This window comes from Papaver somniferum, chromosome 2, assembly GCF_003573695.1.
Source record: "Papaver somniferum cultivar HN1 chromosome 2, ASM357369v1, whole genome shotgun sequence".
Classification (NCBI taxonomy): Eukaryota; Viridiplantae; Streptophyta; class Magnoliopsida; order Ranunculales; family Papaveraceae; genus Papaver; species Papaver somniferum.
This window is the reverse complement of record NC_039359.1, coordinates 62,777,115-62,801,187: the sequence shown is the minus strand read 5'-3', so window position 1 is coordinate 62,801,187 and position 24,073 is coordinate 62,777,115. Positions and strand designations below refer to the sequence as shown.

General features: G+C 38.3%; 1 protein-coding gene and 1 pseudogene across 1 annotated transcript; both read left to right on the top strand.

Annotated features, from left to right (window-relative positions):
* The first annotated feature begins 8,807 nt into the window (after nucleotides 1–8,807).
* Nucleotides 8,808–13,602, top strand: LOC113347837 (chaperonin CPN60-like 2, mitochondrial). The gene is made up of 17 exons (XM_026591516.1): nucleotides 8,808–8,921; nucleotides 9,041–9,062; nucleotides 9,211–9,342; nucleotides 9,705–9,864; nucleotides 10,030–10,205; nucleotides 10,407–10,502; nucleotides 10,583–10,687; nucleotides 10,959–11,045; nucleotides 11,156–11,245; nucleotides 11,565–11,645; nucleotides 11,719–11,787; nucleotides 11,870–11,947; nucleotides 12,306–12,501; nucleotides 12,600–12,703; nucleotides 12,796–12,901; nucleotides 13,132–13,210; nucleotides 13,340–13,602. The coding sequence occupies exons 1-17, from the start codon at nucleotides 8,884–8,886 to the stop codon at nucleotides 13,437–13,439; spliced, it is 1,719 nt and encodes a 572-aa protein (XP_026447301.1). The 5' UTR covers nucleotides 8,808–8,883; the 3' UTR covers nucleotides 13,440–13,602.
* Nucleotides 13,603–15,225: 1,623 nt separating this feature from the next.
* On the top strand, nucleotides 15,226–15,946 carry LOC113351209 (annotated as a pseudogene).
* Nucleotides 15,947–24,073: the final 8,127 nt, after the last annotated feature.

Here is a 24,073-nt window from a genome sequence, read left to right as displayed (position 1 = left end):
GCCAGTAATATCCTTCTGTCGCATGCCAAAAATTGGATATCAACAAGAACGCACAACCATTCAATCAAAGGATAAGGAAGATATCAACCACATACCATCCTCAAATAGAAGCAGAGCTATAGAAGATGCTTGAGGAAGGAATTATAAGACCAACAAAGTACCCAGAGTGGATAGAAAATATGGTGGTGGTGCCAAAGAAGAATAATGGAATAAGGATTTGCATCGACTTCAGTGACTTAAACAAGGCATGTCCAAATGGCAGCTTTCCATTATCATACATACCACAAATGGTTGAAGCAGCATCAGGAAATGATAGGCTCTCACTGATGGACGGATATAAAGGCTATAATCAAATCCCTTTGGCTGAAGAAGACCAAGAAAATACTGTTTTCTTCGCACCCAGAGGATTATATTGTTATACGAAAATTCCTTTCAGTCTGAAAAATGCAGGAGCGACATATCAAAGAATGGTAGAACAGGTGTTTGCAAAGTGGATACATACAACATTGGAGGTCTATGTCGATGATATGTTTGTGAAGAGTAAAAAAGATGAAGATCATGTTGACAACTTGAGAGAAATCTTTGAACAGATGCGGCAATTCAACATCAAGATAAATCCAGAAAATTGCATATTCGGAGTTGCGTCAGGAAAATTCTTAGGTTATATTGTATCCAAGGAGGGAATCTAAGTCGACCCAGAAAAGGTACAAGCGGTTCGTGACATGCCATCACCCGCGACAGTGAAAGATGCTTCATTGGGGTGGTTTATTTCGCGTTCTTCAGACAAATGCAAACACTTTTTCAACATCTTAAAGAAGGGGACCAAGTTCGAATGGACAGAACAATGCGACAAAGCACTGCAAAATATAAAAAAAATTACCTAATGAATTTATCTATTTTGCAGAAAACGGAGCCGAGAGAAGAATTGTTAATATATTTGGCATCAACACCGCATGCATTAACTGTTGTTTTGCTACGTTTGGATCAAGGAGTGGAAAATCCAATATACTATATAAGCAAAACATACAATGTTGCAGAGAAAAATTACTCAAATATTGAAAAGCTAATTCTCGCACTGGTCTATGCAACATAGAAACTCCGTATTTATTTTCAAGCCCACAAGATTAAGGTATTAACAAAAGTACCAATTGAGTATGTAATGAAAAATTCAAAAAGATCAGGAAGAATCGAAAGATGGAATGCACAAGTAGGGCACTTTGAGATCAAGTATGAAATATTATCTTCACCAAAATCGCAAGTCATCGCAGATTTCTTGGCAGAATTTTCATTGGAAGAAGATGAACATGTTGAAGAAATGATGGATGTGGATGAATAACATGGGAATCCAGGAGATTTGTTGACAGATCATAATTCAAATAGATGGGATATACTGGTGGATGGATCATCAAATGGAGAAGGCTATGGAATTGGAATAGTTTTTATTTCACCAGCAGATGCAAGAATGGCTTACTCATTCAGGTTGGAGTTCGCATTCACGAATAACGCAATTGAATATGAAGCGGTGGTACACGCGTTACAATTGGCAATTGAAATGAAATTAGAAGATGCCAGAATAACAAGTGACTCACAATTAGTAATCCGCGAAATAGAAGGGATATATAGCACAAATGAACCATCTTTACAAAAATACAAGAAGCTTGTCGCAGAGTTATCAGCACAAATTCCAAAAACAAATTGGAGAAACATAAGCAGGAAGGATAACCGATTCGCAGACGCATTGGCCTTCATTCCTTCTATGTTAGTAGATCCAACCGCAAAAGATATAAAGATACATACGCTCTTTTCGCCCTCTATAAAGAAGGAAGAGGAAGAAGACGCAAACATAATGATAATAGAAAACATAGAAGAAGAGCAAGCGAACAAAGACGCAGATTGGAGAACCCAACTTCATTTATACCTGGAGAAGTCCCAAGAAACAGGTTGGAGGCACACAATCTAAAGAGTCAAGCGACAAATTACGAGCAAAGGAATGGTGTCCTATATAGAAAATCATTCTTTGGACCATCACTTAGATGTTTAACGCGAAAAGAGGGAATGGAAATTCTGAAGGCGTTACACTACGGCGATGTTGGGAACCATATTGGAGGAAGGTCTTTAGCAGACATGACAAAGATACAAGGGTATTGCTGGCCCTACATGCATGAGGATGCAAAGAAGTATCAAGGCGGTGCGAAGAATACCAACGTCATGGAAAAAAGATACATGCACCTGGAGCGACGTTAAACTCATCAACAAGTGTGTGGCCATTTGGAAAGTGGGTCTTAGATATTGTGGGTCCATTTATACCAGGAACAGGGAAAAGGAGATACTTAATAGTAGCAACAGATTACTTTACAAAATGGACAGAAGTGAAAGCGGTGCAACATATTCGAGACAAAGATGTGTTCACGTTCATATTTTAGAACATCATCTGCAGATTTGGAATCCCTGCGCAATTAGTTTCTGCTAATGGAAAGCAATTTGAAGGAGAAAACAGAGAAATGTTGCTTAACGCATTCAAGATTCAAAGCGGAAAGTCCACTCCCTTATATCCACAAAGTAATGGACAAGCAGAGGCAACTAACAAGACAATCGCAGATATATTGAAGAAGAAGTTGGAAGGATACAACAAAGGGTGGCACGAACAAGTGCATAATGCAGTATGGACATACGGAACAACTAGGAGAGAAGCTACAGGAATGTCACCTTTCTGTCTGACATATGGTGTAGAAACGGTATTACCAACTGAGGTTATCATTCCTACAACTAAGAAAGAAGCATGGGAAAATAATTTAAGCGCGGACTTAATTTTAACAAAACTTGATGATCTAGAAGAAAACAAAGAAATTGCTCTACAATATATGGAGAATTACTACAAAAGGATAGATCGAGAATATAACAAGCGCGTCAAAAAAATAGAATTTCATCCAAGAGAGCTAGTGTTGAGAGAAATACCGCCTTATCATAGAGGAGGAAATGGGATGGACCGTACACAATAAAGAGGGTAGTTGGAAATTGAGCATATGAGTTTACGGATCCTGAGGGAAGAAACACAGGTCGCAAGCTAGAACACCCATGGAATAGATTATATTTGAAGAAGTACTATCCGTAAAACATGCGATAGTAATCGCACGATGAAAAAAGTACTCTCATGTAACTAAAAAAGAGGCGTGTGCGGTTGAGGATGCGAATTTGTCAACATTCAACAAGAATGTACTATTCAAACATATGAATAAACTTGAAGACTTCGCTCTTTTTCTAAATGATTCTCATATTAACAAAAAGGAAAAAATAAGACCTTATAATAATACTTTAATAGAAGGAAAAATAAGTAAAGACTCCAACTAGGGAGGCCAGGCATCCAATTGTGGCATGCACCCTAGTTAGCATACATCAAGAGGCAATGATAAGACCTAACACACGTCATAATTGGGGAAAACCTAGTTAGTATGGCTCAAGTGAAAGCTACATCGACCCTGGAGCTTGAGTCATGAAGATTTTGGGTGAAATGAAAGCCCATCCAGGAGAGGCGCCTAAATCGAAAGATTAAGGTGACAAGGTCTCTCCTAAGGAATGCAGAAACTCGATCAGGGCGCCGAGGTACACGGTTGAGTCAAGAGTGTCTGGGGCGTCTGGAGCGTACCTGGCCGCTCTTGACAAGTCTTGACTATGATGCACTTGGTCCGAAGAAACCTCACTTAGGGTGCGGTCTCGTAACCACAAACCATATCAGTGGAGGGATAAGAGGCCGCGAAAACAACTGATTGTTGCATCACTGGATGGGAGGAGCCCACCCTAACCCGGTAGGGGTAAGCCTCCTTGAAGGGGAAATCAAGGGGAATATAAGGACGACGCCCTCCATTAGGGAGTTGAATTGTGTCAAAAGACGCAAATATCATGAGGCTTTTTACTCACGGGAGTATTAAGGCTTGTCGTATTTGTGCATCAATAAAACCTGCAGAGGCAATAATACAAGAATATGATAAGGCGAGATCAATGGGTCGTTACACTAAAATGTAAAGACCGCCTGTGATCTCGTCGCACAGAAACAAAGTCATATACTAGGAAAAATAATACCTTTACTTAGGGAGGCCCAATAAGACCTCATGACAAAAATAAAATTCGCCCTAACATTGTTTTGCAGGAGATGTGGAAAGAGAAAAGGCCACACGAAATTACCCACATGTTTCTTACAAGGAATATAATAAGAGGCAAGTATGAGAATTAAAACCAAAGATATATTATCTTCCTTGTCAAGAAACGAGTGTTAAGAACAAGAATATGTTTCAAAGATACCAAAATACATTTGAAAAGACACAAAAGACCAAGGAAAACTAAAATCTATGCATCATTAGAAGGCGCATCTTGGTTAATCAAAGAAGCTTCAGCATCAACTTCGTTCCAAGATTGATATCATAGCTTGGATCTTTAGGAAAGCCATCACCGATTTCGTCCTTTTCAAATTGATCCTCTTGAAGGGTAACTTCAAGATCTTCCTCACCATCACTTACATGTTCATAATCACTGTCAGGCTCAGGAAGTTTCTTGTCATCGCTTATGTCAAGAGGCGCCACATTCACCAAAGGAAGCGAATTGTCTAGGAGAACTCTGTTTACAAGAGCTTGAGCTTTATTGTGAGATCCACGAGCGACATCTTTCTCAGAATTCCTTATGCCAACCTCCATGATGCTTTGAAGATACGAACATCTCCTATCTGCTCGGTCTCGAGAAGAGGTAAGTGCAACTGAGAGTTCCGCACGTTCTTTACGGACCTTAGACAAATCAAATCTCAACTGAGAGATGGTGGACTGATGCAGTTTCTCAGTCTCTATAAAAAAAATATAGAATTATAACCAGAGCGAAGTTTTCGCAACATCAAGACTTAAATAAAAATCAAAAAGGACAAGTAAATTGAGGCAATAAGCTCCATGTGACTACCTTCCCTCTGCTAAAGGAGATTATTGAGATAAAGCGAAACCACTACTCTTCATATTTCCCATAGCCTTATCAAAATCATCACCAACCAAACCCTTAAGACGAGATCAAATCTTCTTCTCATCCAAAGAAAGAGAAGTTTTATCTTTCATAAGGACATCATGAGATTCTTTTAACTGAATGTGTTGTTCTTGAAGTTGGTTCATTTTCACAGTCAAGTTTATCTTACTCTGAATAATAATGTTTTCATTCTGAGCGGTTAATTCCTTTATTGATTCATCATGCTGATCCCTTAACGTGCGAAGAGTTTCCTCTTGGTCATCACAAATTTTCTGGAGAATTAGATACTGACGCGAAAACATCGCTTCTATCTTTAAGAAAGATCGCTTCTCCCTGGATAGATCCTGATTCTCATCTGACAAGGTTTGATGTCTTAAATCAACACTATACAATTTTTTAGATAGATGGGAAACATGGGAGCCTAGTGTATCATTTTGTTGAGCTAAGTGAACACTCTAATGTGTTAGATTTTCAATTTGATCAAGCAAATATGAATGCTCATTATTTAATTGATTTATCTCGTTCCGCAACTTCTCCTTATCCGCGCGAGCGTATTCAACGAAAAATTGAAAGTCATACCTCTCCGTAACGCGCTTCTGGTTCAAATCTTAATGTATGCACGAAGAAATTCAAAAAACATGGATACAAAAGGCAAATTATTCCTAAAATGAGTTATACAAGTAAAGAGAAAAGCACCTTTGAGTTCTTGGTTTCTGTTGCGAAGATTCTCAGATTCAAGAGTTACAGTTTGGAGTTCTCTTTTCAGCTTATTAACTTCTTTTTCTAAGGAGGTATTCTGACGAGAAAGTTCTAGCATGGAATTACTAGATTCAAAATAGCCTTAAGCCAAGATCATACGGCGATGAGATTCCTGAAAGGGAAATGAGATAAGAATGAATATGCAGTACGACATTTCGAATAGAAAATAATATGCGAAAGAGTATTACTAAGAGATCAAGAGAGATGTGTATACTCAGATCAATATGGGAGAAGATCTCGCTCCTTGTAGCCTTGTTTGGTGGAAAATCGCATAATAGCTTACTCAGAGCACTACAGATACGAAGTTTAAAAGGATCTTTAACGGACGAGTGAGTAGCACTAATGATATCATACAAATCTTTAGAGGCAGAGTTTACTTCCTCCAAGACCCCCTTGTCAACAGAGATGACTCCAAAGAAAATGAAGCAAATGTAGAAGGAGAAGGAGAGGGTACAGAAGAAGCGATGCCCACAAAAGAGGGAGGGGTAATGTTCTCCACAGGTGAGGAAATGTTAACGTTCTCCACAGATGCGGGAATATTCGCAAATAACGGAACATTCACAAAGGTAGAAACGGTCTGATCCACCGTTGATGCGGTTACAGTCGCAGGAGCGGAGACTTTATTTACCACATGTTCGATTAGAGCATCCTCTTTAGGGGAAAAGATTTCCTTTGGTGGAATAGAAATATTCAACGGGGCAGAGGCAATCAAGCCTTGTGTGGGAGTATCAACATTGATGCTAGGATGAACATCGATCTCCTTACAATGAAAATAAGGAATGATAAGACCAGTGTTGAGTGATGGGGCTTTGCGAACTCTCTTAATATTTAACTTTTTTCCTCCATCAATATTGCGATCAGAATCCTGCGAAGAACAACACAGATAAGAAATAGAGGCAACAATATTATTTTACAAAAATAAAAGTATTTCTTACTCCTTTGTCATGCAAAGGCTTCTTCTTGAGAGATTCTCCGTCTTTCAAGTTTGAAGAAGATTTAGGGTTAGAAACCATAATCTTGGTATTACCGGAGGAAGAGCTTTTGCTGCAAATGGCCAGTATGGGAATGAAAGTAACAACAGATCAGCAACAACGGTCGAAAATTCAAAAGAAAGAAAGATAGAAAAGATCAACTTCAACAGAGTATACGAACCTTGGGTGAGGATCCATAGGAACAGTAGCAAAATCAAGATCGAGACTTCGAGAAGACGAGGATGAAGAAACTTCGAGAAGGTGGAGAAGATGAAGATTTGCAGAGGGATCACATATACGAGAAAGGAAGACGAAGTAAAAAGAGAAAAGATTATCTCTCCTCAAACTCAGTTAATAAATAGGTAAAAAGATGACCGGCTAAATCAGGATGTGCCGGTAGAAAATGAAGGGAAACGACACGTGTAGACGGTTAAACTGAAATCACGGAAATATGTCGGCAGAAAAGAATACGAAAAGGTGAACGGGTGCGGCAAAATAAATAAGAGTTTCTCATATCGCTCTTTCTCTAAAAAGAAAGGTATGAGAAGAGGCAAAATGTAGGAGTAAAATACCGCACACCTATCATATATGCTAAATAATGTCCATCAAGACTGAGCGAAGGAAACCGCATACAACATATCCGGAATGACGCATCAGATGACGTCAGCTTAATCACGAGTAAAGTGTGAAGAGCTATGCGGTGTTAAGAGTACGTACAAGAAGAGTCAATGTTAACGCACGCCAGATCCGAAAATAAGGGCTTTATTAGCTGTCATCCACTATGTAAACTCCTATATAAGGGGTCGAGCGACCTTGTATCGGGAGAGATCTTTTGGAGAGCTTAGACAAGAAATTTAGGAGAGAAAAAGATTATTTGGAGAGCAAGTTAGGATTTTCTTATTACTTTGTATCCAATTTAAAGATCTTAATGAATGTTCTTGTGATTTTTATGATGATTACTTAGATTGTTCTATAGATTATTTTAAGGGTGTGGTTGTAGGATTTCCTGCAACTACAGAATCTTTAAGAGATTTCTCCACGCTCTGCACAAAAGTTTACAATCTAATACAGACTGACCTGCTAACCTAGAAAATAAGTTCAATGTGATTTCCCGAGGAAGACTGTTTAGAGGATTATGATCGGCCATCTCTTATCTTCTACGTACAAAACCACTTGTCGTTCCTTTATACATCGGACTAATTGGAAAGAGAGTAATGAGTTTCCTGTTTCCTGTCTGTTTTCCAAATCACGTTGGGTTTCCTAATCCAAAATCGGGAAAGAGCTTATGAGTTTCCTACTTCCTTGCTGGAAGGCTTAATACTACGAGGTGTAACCTGTGCTGACCCTTCACAACCCATCCCACTAAGAAACATGCCTAGCATATTGCATGCTATGATGTGCCGGAGATTAAGACATGTTGTGATAGAAAAAAGTTTTGTGTTCTACCGTTACACTTGGTCTATGTTTTTTTAAAAAGATAAAATATCAACAATTTGCTAAAACAAAGCCTTTCTTGTGTGAAATACACGTAAAATGCGATACATCATACTCGTACTCTTGTGCTATGCTTAATACTATGACGTACATTCTTAATACATGTTATGACGTACATTCTTAACCAACTTGTTGTGCTATAACGCATATTTATCCATGCTACATCCAATAATAGTCTAACATAACACATCATAACATATCACACCAAGTAAACGTGTTGTACCATACTGGGCTCAAATTTAGTGCGCCATGATGTGCAAACGATTTGAAATCTAGGCGCAAGATGGCACTTTATCCACCAGCCTGTAGGCTCTATTTGATAATAATAAAGCCCCTAAACAAAAGTTTCGGGGGCCGACACGACCCAGTTTACATCTCTACGGGGACAGGGCTATATTTTTGTGTCGTACAAGGAGTGGCGAAATACGTTTGTGGACTATCAAACTAAGTTGAATCAACCATCATCAATCAAATCTGCAAACAAATTTGCCACGTGCCACATTACAAGGATGCACACAGCTAAATCCATCGATAAAATAGCACAGCAAAGTTTCACCTCCGCTAAATTCTTTCCAGAACCCTACTTCTCTACAACTCTTTCGGTATTACAGCCAACAAAAAACCCTCACAGAAAAGAAAAAAAACCCCTTAAACCCTACTAAAAATGTACAGATTAGCTTCAAAACTTGCTTCATCAATCAGGTTTGTTGTCAATTTCATTCCGAAATCAACATTTCTTTAATGCGTTTTCTTCAATTAAGGATCTTTTTTCACTAATTTTTTTTCTTTTGATTTTTTGTTTTTGTTTTGATCTTTTCCAGTTCTTCTTCCGCAAAGAAACTGGTATGTTACTGTCTCTTATACTTCATATGCCCCCACAGTTTATAATTTTGTTTGATGATTTGGGTTTTGCAAATATGAAATTTAGTTTGAGTTGTTGTGTATTCTAATGTTTTTACTCTCTCTTTTGGTGATTGATTTGGATTTGAAGGTTGGTAGTAGAGTTCTGCTGAGCAGAAATTATGCATCCAAGGACATTAATTTCGGGGTTGGTGCTCGAGCAGCAATGTTGCAGGGTGTTACTCAGGTTGCTAATGCTGTGAAGGTCACTATGGGGCCTAAGGTAAGGACTCTTCCTTCTTGAGTTGCATTGTTGTTTTTATATAAGTTTACATTTGGCCAGTTGATTCAGTAATTGAGTTTTTGGAAAGCACTAACGATTTTATACATTTTAGAATAAGAAGGAATTAGCGTTATATGTAAATTGTGCAGACGATGTTTCATTTCGTCAGTGATAATCTGGTATGAGTGGGACTAGTCATTTTTTCATACAGATAAGAGGACTCAAATGGTATGGTTTAGGATTAGGATAAGAGGAGACCTGTAAGGTCATGTGAGCGATATTTGATAATATGATGAGTTGTGGTCTCAGTCTACTGCTTTTTTCGGGTTAATAAATAATGGTGGAATATTTTTGATTTGTAGGGTCGTAATGTGATTATAGAGAGCAGTTTTGGTGCTCCAAAGGTTACTAAGGATGGAGTGACTGTTGCCAAAAGCATCAGTTTTGAGGACAAGGCTAAGAATGTTGGTGCTTCTCTTGTAAAACAGGTTGCCACTGCTACAAATACGACTGCAGGGGATGGTAAGTTTTTTCTCAGATGTTTTACTGTTTTATATTTTTGCTCGAACCACGCTTGCTTAGCCGCACCCATTATTTAGAAGATTAGCTTCTCTACATGCGATGGCTAACATGTATAATGATTTTTGAGGTTAAATAAGAAACTTCTTATGATCTTGTTGGTACCAGGTACGACTTGTGCAACTGTTCTTACACAGGCAATTCTCACCGAAGGCTGCAAATCAGTGGCTGCTGGTGTCAATGTTATGGACCTACGCAAGGGTATCAATGTGGCAGTCGATGCTGTTATCTCTGACTTGAAAAGAAAAGCTTTGATGATCAGCACACCAGAAGAAATTGCCCAGGTATTGTGGTTGGGCGAAGAAACTGCAGATCTTTCTTATAACCTAATTACCGTTTAAATTTTTGTCTTACCTCCTTCAATTGTTCTAATTTTCAATCATATATAAGCTGTCTCTAGCATATGGCTAGTCATATTTTTTGTTCTAATTACACTCTTCAGTATCAGTAACTTGTGATGTTCTGCTTTCTATTTTTCTGAATAGGTGGGTACCATTTCCGCAAATGGTGAAAGGGAGATTGGGGAGATGTTAGCAAGAGCAATGGAGAAAGTTGGAAAGGAAGGAGTTATCACCGTTGCTGTGTGTACCGATCTCAGCTTTTTCTACATTTCGGATGTACCACTAGAATTTAGTCTGATTTGTTGTAATTGTTTTTGCAGGATGGTAATACTATGGAAAATGAATTGGAAATTGTGGAAGGAATGAAGCTAGGGAGAGGATTTATCTCGCCTTATTTTATTACCGATGAGAAGACACAAAAATGTGTGAGTACCGCTTAGGATTGTGTTGTAAATTTCTAATGTGTAATCGATATTTCTTGAGCTTTCTCCTTTAAGGTAACTTTTAGTGTTGCAACGCAGTCAGCTGTTTTAATGTAAATAAGTAGTTGTGGAAATACCCAGCCAAAAACAAGAATGAATTTTAGTGATTTCCTAGCAAATTGCTTCCCTTTCGTATTTTCTGGAAACAATTTTCCTTGCTCAGCCTATTTAAGGGGCTATCATGCTGCTAATGTTGTGGTTTACTTGTTGGCAGGAATTGGATCATCCTCTGATTCTTATTCATGACAAGAAGATATCTGACATGACCTCGCTAGTCAAAATACTGGAGGTGGCTGTTACGGTAATAATCTTTTTTATCTTGTTTCACAACTTCTACTTGTTCACTAATGGAGTGTATTTGCTCAATCCTTTGAAATTATATCTGAATGCTCTTTGTTTTTATGGACACAGAAAAACAGACCCCTTCTGATTGTGGCTGAGGATGTCGAAAGTGAGGCTTTGACGATGTTAATACTCAACAAGCATCGTGCTGGAGTTAAGGTAATGAAACGAGTTCTCTTTCTTCTTTGACACAGATATTTTGGGCCCTGTATACTAATGTTTCCGTACATTTAGACTGACACTTTAAATGATTGTAACTGATAACTTTGTTTCTATTGTATCTGGTATCTGTACATTTCAGTAGTACTTAGGATTTCTTAATAACCTTATTGGAGTCTATGCATATGATTACTCTTGCGATGCACACCGTTGCATCAATTTGTAAAATAATATGGATGCTATCTAACAGTTTAAGACCTATACTTTATTTCTCAAATGCAATTTGGCAGTTTTATGCATGTTTCTGTCTTCACTGCAGGTTTGCGCCATCAAATCTCCTGGTTTTGGTGAAAATCGTAGAGCAAACTTGGAAGATCTAGCGGTGCTCACAGGAGGCCAGGTCAGAACCACAGAATTACTCCACTTTTGTTATTCAATTGGCAATCATGCACTTATATGTTCTCCATTTGCAGCTTATCACAGAAGATCAGGGTTTAAAACTTGACAAAGTACATATTGGAATGCTCGGCACTGCAAAAAAGGTTTGTATAGTTTGCTACTACTTTTTACATAAACTGAATGATATTGTTTTTGTTCTCACTTTTGATGTCTGTTGACAAACAGGTCACAGTTTCCCTTGATGACACCATTATTCTACATGGTGGTGGTGACAAGAAACTCATTGAAGAAAGATGCGAGCAGGTATCTATTATCTTTCTCTTTTGCAGCAATACTGATTCTTCGCTTTCTTTTTTGTTTCTGTTACTTTGTTTCTTTTGGTTAATCCTATCATATTATTACTGAAACTATATACGAAAGTCCTAATTGTGAAAATCTAGCCAGATGAAAGACAAGTAAAACTCAAAGTTGTTGCTAGGGTTTGCTTACCTAAAATCTTCAGCTTCAGTGCTTCATGCTACTAGTTCGTTCATGTTGGTTTTTAAAGTCTCCTTTGATTCTCAGAATCACAATTGGATCACCGCCCATATGTTAGATTTCATTTCGATGATTAAGATTATGTGATTGCTTTAAAATGAGCCCCGCAATCATCTTTTAACAGCTTAGGACATCGCTGGAGAATAGCAGCTCCATGTTTGACAAGGAGAAGGCACAAGAGCGGTTGTCAAAGCTGTCAGGAGGTGTTGCTGTCTTCAAGGTTGGAGGAGCTAGCGAAGCAGAAGTCGGAGAGAGAAAAGACAGGGTCACAGATGCTTTAAATGCTACAAAAGCTGCGGTGGAAGAGGGTATTCTTCCAGGTAAATTTAAATCTTTTGGCTATAAAAGAAATTTCAGCTAGATTTGGGTAGACGAAGGTCCTTGGTGATTGAAACTAAAACCCTTTACCTAATGGCAGGTGGTGGTGTTGCTCTTTTGTACTCTTCAAGAGTGTTAGATAACCTTCAAACCGCAAACAATGACCAAAAAAGAGGTGTGGAGATAATCCAGAATGCGTTAAAGGTATTATGTTAATTATCTTTTATGTTTTATCATGTTCTTCAATTGATAAATTTCTACTATCCTTGTTAAAATTGTGTATTGGGTTTATGCAGGCTCCAACATTTACGATATCTGAAAATGCTGGTGTTAATGGTGCCGTAGTTGTAGGCAAACTATTGGATCAAGATAATGTCAATCTAGGCTACGATGCTTCCAAGGGTATGTTCCAGTGCAAAATTCAAATTTCTAACTCATGCAGGAACTCATTATGTCAGCTTAGCCTGCTTATATTTATTATTTTCGATACATAAGTTATAGATAACGGCCACAAGTAAAATATTTATACCCTGTTGACCATCTAAGGATATTCCCATATTTTCTTGTAACTTTTACTGCTATAACATCTATGTATTGTCCCAAGTTTGTTGAGACACTTAATGCTATTTCAGGTGTGTATGTCAATATGGTGGAGGCCGGAATCATCGATCCTCTTAAAGTTATCAGAACAGCCTTAGTAGATGCTGCCAGGTAAGCTTCATAGAATCATAGTAGATTAGATAACTTTCTTTTCTTACTCGCATTTTATCTTGCAAGTTGGTTCCCATTTGAATTCTATAATGTGAAGTAAATTGATACTTTGAGTGGTCTGTATTTCAGTGTCTCGTTACTACTGACAACAACAGAAGCGTCAATTGTGGAGAGTGCTGATGCGAAAAGTTCAACGCCAAGTCGAATGCCACAAATGGGTGGCTACTAATCATTTAGGTAGAAACCATAGAATAGATCAGTTGGTGGACTGTAAAATTAAGATATTTTTTTTGCCTTTTATGTTTCAATAGAGAATTTATGATAGCTTGTATACAATTGTATGGAAGAGAATACTGCATACAGAATAAGCAGAGATCACAAACATTTCATGACCGCTGTTTTTTTCTTTGCACGGTAAATGTGGTAAACTGGTAATACAAGGCATCACATGAAACAAAAACCAGATTTTTCAACCTTGTCATTACTTGGTTTCAATTCCTAGCTCGTCGGGTTTAAAATCGTACAATTATAGATCCAAGAGATTATGAGCTTTTCTTGGTTTTGCATAACCAAGTACTGCAAAAACTATTGCTCCAGTTACAAACTGATTGTAATTCAACTATTAGATCACTGGATAAAATAAACTAGGTAACATCATTTTTATTTTATTTTTCTGGATTTGACTGAAATCACCTGACTCGTCTGATTCTGACTCGATGTGTTTGTTTTTCGAGTTAGACCTAATTATCTGATTCTGACTCTATGTGTTTGTTTTTCGAGCTAGACCTAATTAAACTGACTCAAGAATATGCAAATCCGTGGCTTGGTTCTAGGTGTGTGCATACAATCCGGAACCGCGGATTTCTTCAGCAACCGTCCGCAAAATTGCGGGTAAAACCAGTCCGTGAGAGTCTATGGACCGGTCACGGATGAGTTCTCAAATCCGCAAGGTTTAGCGGTTTGGTTGCGGTTGGTTTTGTAAATCCGCGGATTTATCCGCACCGTATGGTAGTGAAGGAATTTCATAAAACTTATTAGTAATTTTTGATGATTAAGTTAATTCAATTGTTAGTTTGATGATTATGTTAATTCAATTGTTAGTTTACATCAAGTTATTACTTATTAGTAGTTTTTTGTTTATGATATGCATGATTGTAGTTAGGAAACACCACCTTACGTACTTTGCTTCCCTTGGTTGAGTTTTTTTTGGAAGCGGGGGAGATTAGTTTGAAACTCTTTTATTTATGAAAATATGTTCAGTTTACATGGAAAGGAAGTATTTTGATCACCTTATATAATTGCCCAGTTCTTAAGGCTACAGCTTTACAATCATAAATATTTGTTTGTGCCAGGAGTTGCATCTTATGCTTGGTGGGCATTTAAGAAGTCAATTCTAGTGTATGAAAGTCACAACCAACTCATGTGGGGAAGAAAATGAACAATTTAAAGCCATAATCTAAAATGGAATTGTCGCCAATTGAAATCGTGTTAGTACTCTTTTGTATTAAGTGTCATCTATATTAAAATTCTGGTTTCTATACTAGTATTTTTTTTTGGCTAAATTCGTGGTTAATCCGCATCCGGTCCGTACAATCCGCTGATCCGCAGAGGTCAAATCTGCGAGTGATTGGACCGATTACGGTTCAAATTTCCAAATCCGTAACTTTAATGGTTTGGTTGCGGGTGACCCCTAATCCGCAAGTGAAAACTACAGACACACCCATTATTAAGATTTTGGTCACTGTGAAACCCACCGACAAAATAGTTCAGGCGCGCATCCAATTTTGATGAGAAAATTTCTCACAAACCCAGAATTTATAAAATTATGTTCCGGCCTATTTTTCACTTCTCTTCTTTCTCTCTCGTTTTCTACTGTTCTTTTAGTCTCTCTGGCGACCTCAATTCAAAGGAATTGAGCTCTCGAAGAAGAAGAAAATGGTAAGCTAATTTAGGGTTTCGTTAATAATTGCTCTTTCAACTTAGTGCTTAATTCATTATTGACTTTTTCTTGTTTGATGAAACTTCTGGTTGATTTGTTAAAGAACAAGTTTGGATTTGATGATGCTTTCAACTATAAAGAAGAGCCCGACTTGACCGCAACTTTGAAAAGGTGCGCTTCTACATTTATTCTGCGGGAATTTTTATTAGTACCACCGGCCATTACTATACTAGTTAAAACCATTTTCTTGCGTTCCTTTGTTCGTATCTTTGTTTACCATGTTCGGATTCACATAGTTTTTGTCTGACCAAAGCGAAGTGCAACTCCAACTCCTAATTTGTTTGAATATTGTGTGATCTTTCGGATTCACATAGTTCTTGCTTCAGGTACTTTCCTAAGGGTATTGATGTGTACTTTGAGAATGCGGGTGGAAAGATGCTCGAAGCTGTCCTTCCTAATATGGCTCTCCATGGAAGAATTTTTGTTTGTGGAATGATTTCACAGTATAATCTTAAGAAGCCTGACGGGGTTCACAACTTATTTCTTCTTATCACAAAACGTGTTCGGATTGAAGGATTTATTCTTTCAGAACACTATCACCTTTACCCAAAGTTTATGGAAATGATGAAACAACATTTCAAGGAAGGGAATTTGGTTTACGTAGAAGATACAATGGAAGGTCTTGAGAGTGCTTCTGCTGCATTGATAGGTTTTTTTAGGGAAGCAGGTAGTCCGAGTTGCTCATGAATGATTACTGTATACGTGACATCTATTGTATCCTTGGACTGGATTTTACCCTTAGGACAACTAAATTGCATCCTATCTTTTTAAGGGAAATAGTACCTGGCATATGGCTTAGAATGTAGATATTGAGTTCTATTATCCATGTCAGTTATGGATATCATACACTGGTTCTTTACTTCTTCTTTTCAGTTTAGTTTCTTGAATAATTTGCTCATTGGTCGTCCGTTTTTTACATTTTTTTTCCCGTAAACTCAACTTTCAGTGACTGATGCTGAAGTGAATTTGCAGTAGAATCCCTTATCCTGTCTCGGTAAGTGGAAAATTTCTGAACTCAGATGTGCATTCTGACCCGGAAGAAAGATAGTTGCAGCTCTGGTGGTGTATGGCAGTGGCAGCTGATGCACTGAGCAGGGTTGTGTTGCAGAAGTAGAGTTGAGATGGAAGCAAGCACAGGCCTGGTGCAAGACCAAAAGTTCGAACGGGGGAGCTACAAGATAAAACGATATGGATGTTGGAGAGAATATTAATAGTAGAAATCCATGCTCAACGATATTCCATCAATCAGTCATTGGTTAGAGCATTGGTGGAAGCTTTTAAGCATGGAAACACAAACACAAAGAGACATGCTCAAGATGCTCTTACTAGCTTAAAACACATATCCGGTGTCAGTGGGAAGAAATCAAGTCAAGGAAAAATGCGAAGATAAGGTTTCAGTTTGAAAAATGCGAAGATAAGGTTTCAGGCGAATGGTTATGTTATGCATTTATAAAAATAGCCGAATGGTTATGTTATGCATTTATAAAAATGGATGCATAACCTATTATGCATCTACAAATTTTGTTGCATAATTTGTTATGCAGTCCATAAAACGGTTGCATAACACGTTATGCATCAACTTTTTTGTCACTATTAAAACCAACAAAAACAAAGACTGCATAACTTGTCATGCATCTAAAATAATATCTGCATAACATGTTATGCATTCGCGAAAATAGATGCATAACCTGTTATGCATTCGCGAAAATACGGCTGCATAATGCATCGAGAAAATTGCTGCACAATCTTTTATGCATCGAGAAAATAGATGCATAATGCATTATGCATCTATTTTTTATGTACGCACTAATACAATGGCTACATAACTTGTTATAGATGCATAACTTTGTTATGCAGTGGAGAAAATGGTTGCATAATTCGTTATGCGTCTGCAGAATGTGTTATGCATCTTTTTTGGTGGCTGCATAATGATTATGTATCAAGTTTTCGAAAATTTTGCCTAAAATGATGATCACCTCCGATTTTCTTGTGAAAAACAAAAATTTGATATTGTTGTTTGTACTCGTTGTGTATCTCTCTTAAAAAGATTTCCAACGATACAAAATTTGTAAAATTCCAAGGCCCGGATTTTTAGATATGTTATATCCAAGTTGCGTTGCCAATTATACCCCTGAAAAATTAGGCTGCATAAGGAGTTATGCCTGAAAAAATAACATGCATAACGAGTTATGTATTGATTCTTAATAATTTCGGATAATTTTGGGTGTCACGGTATCTAAAATTAATTATGGGCCTGACAATAAGAATATTATTTTTCTTGGGCCTGCCCCTAAGTTTCCCAATCTGCAACCATCCGTCCGTTGCATACCCCTACTTGGTTCCATGAGTTGCGAGTCGGCTATAATATTCTCCCTGGACTTGGCCTTTGCCCAACTATCCCACGCCAACTAGAAGTTCTAGGCCCAAGATGTTGATCCAACGGGTATCATCTGATTGACTGATTCCAAGAGATCAGGAAGAAATCCTATGGCCCAGACTGAACGGATGTGAACTCTTTTGGTATAAAAATAGGAGGTAGATCTAGAAAATTGTTGCCTTAAATGTTTTCCTCCCGGAAAAAATAACAACAAAACGGAGGAAAAGTACTGTTAACTCGTATCCCTCTCCCTCTTCTCCTTCCTCTCAAATCACAAACCCAATTCTCTATATCTGTCAATGGAAAAGTTACCGGAAGATCATCATGTAACTAAACGTCTCCGGAGAACCTTCAATGCAGAACACATACAGTTAGCATTAGCAGCAGCACAAGAAAAACCCACTACTAATCATAGTTCCGGTCATGAACGTCGGGTAAATCCTAACTGATTATTTGATATTTTTCCTTATGGTAAACCTGAAATGCATGGCAAATCGTACTGGAAATCACCTTTTGGTCAAGGTTGGTTGGTTATAATGGTCAATATTTTAAATACTCCAATTGGAAGTTGGGCGATTGTATAATGTGGAATTCGGTATCGTCGAAAGTAATTAGGTTACCTTCTCTACAGAATTTGGTGAGTAAAACTAAAAATGGCAGTATAAATGTTCAGAGTTGTGCATTGTACTTCTCGCTGAATGGTGGCTATGATTCTAGGGTGCCCTTTCTCATTGTTGGTGATGATAAAACTACTGAGTTTATTGCATCTTGTTGCCCTGAGGTAGACAAAAAATGGAGTGTAGTTAAGTTACAATATCTGCGCTCGAAGAATCTTTTGCTGCAAAAAGGATGAGTTATATGTTACATGTTGAAATTTGGCTGATGAAAGAATGGATTACTCATGGTTCGGTCGGGATTTCAATATACGAAGTACAACTGTCAGGTAATTTCATAGTACTGCACTTGTTGGCTTATTTTGTTTTTTGTTTGATTTGGATTCTAATTCGTCGAAGAAAACCTTATGCTGATAATAGAAGAAGAAGAATTGTAGATGATATGTTGTGCGACGATGTAGAAGAAGTAAATGCAATGGTAATGGATGAAAACTATGTTATGCAAGAAGAGGAGCAAAAGAAAAGCAGTAGAGGAGGTGCAGGGAAATTGTTACGGTGAGAAGAATCTATTGAATTTTTCTGAATTGTTATTCGATGCTAAGATCCTCTTCTCAAAGGGAAGTTGGCTACTGATGTCCAAAGGAGGTTCAAGCATATTCTTCTTCAATCCCTTCACAAGGGAGATGATCCATCTTCCGGACTTACCGAATAGTTGTAGCTTTTGGGGGATATCTTTCTCAGCATCACCAACTTCTCTAGATTGTGTAATTTTTGGTATTGCCGGATGGACAAAATATGAAGTGGAATATGGTTCATTGCACGGGGAGGCGATTGTTGGCACCATAGGATATATGAATATACTAAGTTAACTCCTGAGGGAGAAGACAATATGGTACTAGATTCTTCTCTTGATAAGTGCTTGGAATTCAATCGCAGTAAACTTAGTAATCCAGTGTTCTACAACATATCTTTTTATTGTTTAGATGGTAGTACTGGAGCCGTGGGAGTTTTTAGTTTAGCAGATGATTTCAGTTGGAAAGTACTTTCCGAGCCCCAAATGATTTGCAATTCTGCCTGCCAGAGCTTCTTGGTAGAGTGCGACGGGGAACTGTTATCAATTGTTTTAAGCCGTAAGCCGGAGTGGGTTCAGATTTTTAGATTGGATTTCTCCCAGATGGTATGGGTTGAATTGGAAAGTCTGGGAAACCATACTTTGTTCATCAGTCGAGCTTCTTGTTTCTTCGCAATTCCCCCTCATATGCATATCGAGAATAAAATTTATTTCCCCCCGATGGGAAAGAAGGAATTATGGCCTATGGCCTCGAGACTGATATATATTTCTCTCTTGGGAGGCAACATTCTGGACAGGATTTTTACTGTATGAACAAAGAAGTATGCTGCAGTTGGATAGAACCTGACTGCCTGCCAGCGTCAGAGCAAGAGATTGATTGGCTTCGCATATGAATTTCCCAGTCAAAGTACTTAATGATTTGGATTAAGGTGCCTTAGTACTTTTTAGTGGTCATGATTGCTAGCAAGATTTTGAAGTTCTAATTGTGTTTTTTCCTCGTGAGCGTTTTATTTTTCTTTTAAGTTTATAATTTGTTGGAGAATAACAATTAAAATTAATCAAACAACTAAATAATATAAGAGGCACTTATCTGATTTTCGTGTGTTCTCCTTAGTCAACTGTTAATGTCTTGAATATCCTGCTAAACACCATGGAAACAAGAAAAACGGTAATGGTAGATTGAGGCGCATGTTCAACATACTGTCCTTAAGACAAGAATGCCCGGCTACACTCTAAAAAGATGATGTTATAGCCCTACGGGTACATCTGTGATGAGTGCCAAATATTGTATATATTTTATCCCTTTTTGTTGGCATTTAACTCATCTTTTGTGCATTAATTCTACATTTTATCCCATATTCTGTATTTTCATTGTTTTCAAGAATAAATATTTTTATTAATTAATTTTGCATTTTTAGGTAATAAATAAAGTTCGGATGAGTCGCGGAGCGAAAAGAGCAGAAAAGTAGTGAAAAGCCGGGAGAAATTACGCAAGGAAGCCGCGAAGAATGGTGCGCACAACCTCATTTTCTACACACAAAAGCGCCTCCGTTCTCAGCCATCAGATCAGTTCTCAGGAGCATCCGACGGTCGCTCCTTCATAGATCATCAAAATCGGAAGTCTCTGCCAAGCACCACAGCGCTGAAATTCCAAGCCTTCAGATTAGATGGTAGTTGAATCCAACGGTCGTTCCTATGCCTGTGCATCAAATCCCGATGATTCCGCCTTACACTACAGTACCTAACTCCATCTGGTGCCGTTAACTTCGTTGCACCTCAGAATCCGACGGTCGCTTCACACATCCTTCCATCTATCCGTTTGATTCCACTCAGAACCAATGATCCAACATCTCAGATTCGCCAACATCTAAATTTGATATCCCGCCTCACACAGTAGCAGACTATACCTATACCCTGACCCGACCCATTCTTCTCCTCTTTCTTTCTTCTCCTCCACCCGACAGTAGCTCTGCAACTGCAACTGCACCTCCCCTCTCTGCCATGCCGCTGTCGCTTACACCACCATCACCTCCACAGTTCTGTCACCTCCACAGTTCTGCCACCACCACCAGTTCCATCACTGCCACTACCATCCCCAACACCCTAGCCTAGCTATTTTCTTCATCTCACAACCTCTGAAACCCTAGGTTTTGGGGTGAGTAAAATAGCTAGAAATTAGGGGACAATAGGAGAAGGAAAAGCATCAGAGAAACATCAAGAAGCATGGGTCGAGCAAATTTTGGAGTTTGGAAGCTAAATTTTGGGTAATAATTTAAACCCTAATTGTACTGTTGAGTGAGGACATTTGGGGAAAATGGGTGTAAACCCTAATTTGCTAATTTAGGTATAAATAGAACTGATGTATGAGATGTAAAACTTGTACTTGGACTAGCCAAGTTTCCACCCAATTTGGGTTAGGTTAATTCCAATGTTAAATTGCACTGTTAGTTTTTGATGCTCCTGTTAACTTTCATTGCCCCTGTTAGTTGCATTTTCACTCTTAATTGCATTTGTTGTTATGTTAGTTTGCAATGTTATGTTAGTTTACTCACTGTTAATCACTGTTATGCTCAATGTTAGTTTGCCTAGTTACTCACTGTTACTCACTGTTATGCTGTTTGTCATGTTCTAAACTATCATGCTAGGGACTTGATGAATCTCTAATGTCTTATTGTATAGTACATTGATCACATTGCTTTAGAAGGCTAAGCAGGTTTAGGAAAAACTTGAACTTAGCTCATCATCACCTCACTTTCACAATGTATGCCAAGTATACTTTGTAGTTAGGTTCATGAGCTGCTGATAAGCTGCAACTCAAGCTGAATTCATAATCCCTTGACTAGTTGTGCTGTAGAAAGACAATTAGTGCTTTGGAAATAATACCATAGTTGTGTTTAACTTTCTATAGGAGAATACATAGTAAAAGTTAGAGTGAATTCAACCCCTAGTTCCCATCCATAATCAACCTTCCCTGTCATCCATAAATCCATCTTCAACTGTTAGTCTTGTTTTCTTTCACTTGTTTGTTTTACCTGCATTTTCTGTTTTGCATTTTCTTTACTACTTGCTTCCCCTCCTGCCACTTCTGTTGCATTTCTTCTACTGTTGCAATTGCTGCTGCAGCACTTGTGCTGCTGTGCTTTCCCTTGCTGCTGCCACTTCTTCTGTTGCTGCTGTAGCTTCCTCTGCTGCTGCTGCCTTTCTTGCACTGCTGCTGCCACTCCTTGCCTTGTGCTGCTGTTGCAGTACTGCCTTCTTTTCTTGGCCCTGTGCACTGCTTGTGCTGCACTGCTGCTTCCTCTCCTGCTGCCATTCTTTGTTGCAGCTGTTGTTTTCCCTTGTTGCAGCACTGTTGTTAGCCCAGCTGCTACTGCTTGCATCTGCTCTGCTGTGCACTCAAGCCCAAAGCTCACTTCCAAAAGCCCAGAGCACAATTTGAGCCCAACTGTAAGACCAAAACCAAAGCCCAGTTCATTAAGGCCCAAGTCAAATTCATTGTTAAGGCCCAGCCCAATTCATAAGTGAACAACTGAGCACAAGACTCAGTTCACTGTAAGGCCAGAGCCTAGTGAACTGTTAAGCCCAAGTCATAGTTGAACTGTTGAGCCCAAAGCTCAGACCAGTTTCTAGAACCAAAGCCCATTTGCACTTCAAAGATAACTGAGCCCAAGCTCAGTTCATTTTATCTTTAACAAACCCACTAAGCCCAATTCATTCAAAGGGCATTCAAACCCATTAGCACTCAAAACCCCATTTAAGCCAAAAGGCTTCTAAACCCAAAGCAAATCTAGGAACCCAATTAGCTAAAACACTTCCGAAACACACCCAATCTCTGTGGATCGACCCGTACTTGCACGAGCTACAACTGACGACCGTGCACTTGCGGTATTACTGTAGGCCCGCGTTTCATTACGCTCAATTTTACACATCTCCGGGCCCACCAAGTTTTTGGCGCCGCTGCCGGGGATTGGTGCTGTGTTTTATCTGTTTTTTTTAGCTATTTTGTATTTCATTTCATAGCATTTGCATCTGCATCTGCTTCATTTCATTTGCTGTTGGACCTGCTGTTCTGAACCTGTTTTTCCTCTGCTGGGACGCCACCAAGGAAAAGAACCAAAACCCAACTGGGTTTTTGCAACAATATCAGAGCAGCTGGGCTGTGCTAGAAAGGTAAGCCTAAACCCGTTCATTTGAGAGAACCCAACCTGTGGGCTTCCAAATTTCTTTAATTGTGGGCTTGTAATAATTAACCCAATTTTTTTGGGCTTTTTATTTTTCTATTTTGGGTTTGTAATAATTTATTTTTGGGCTTGTATTTATTTTGTGTGGGCTTGTTTAAATTCTTTCATTGGACTTGTATTTTGGACTCTGGGTTTAAACCCAGCTGAGCTTATAACCGATTGTGGACTTGCTTCCACTCGAGAGTGGACCTCGAAACCAAAGTTTTAAAACAAACGTCGGGCCTTAATCAACTGGGCCAAAGTAAACTTTCAAAATTAAAACTTGGATTTTCGTAGGCCGCAGCCTTCATTCCATTAGAGGCTTGCACAGTGGGCGTGCTCCCAATTCAAAAACCAAATTTATTTTCTTTTCAAAAAAAAAAAAAAAAAAAAAAAAAAAAAAAAAAAAAAAAAAAATGCTCCATTTTAAACCAAATCTTTTTCTTCTATATCCCATCAAAACCAAAATTTTCCCATTTAAAACCAAATAGTGGGCTTTGTGTCATTTCAAAATGGACCAACCTCGTGCTCTCCATGAATACATGTATCCATCAATACAAATTCCATTATCATGTATTGTCTTACCTCAAACCAATAACCCTTTTAAAATAAATGCAAGCATGATACAAATACTTCCTATATTTCGAGGGTTCGACTCTGAGAACCCCTATACTCATGTAAGAGAGTTTGAACAAATTTGTCGGACTATGCAACCTGATCACATGTCCGAAGACTCTCTGAAATTGCGTTTGTTTACATTTTCTTTAAAAGAAAGGGCCAAAACATGGTTTTACGGTTTGAGACCACAATCAATCACCACTTGGGAACAACTCACTAATCAATTTTTCCAAAAATTTTTTCCACACCATAGGACCATCGCTATTCGTCAAAGTATCAATTGTTTTGTCCAATTGGATGAGGAAACTGTTTTTCACTATTTTGAACGTTTTAATGATTTGTTGAGTGAATGTCCACACCATGGAATTGAAAAGTGGAGACTTGTCGTCATCCTCTATGAGGGACTAGACTTTAAATCTCGAACCATGGTTGAATCTATGTGTAATGGTGAATTTATTGATAAC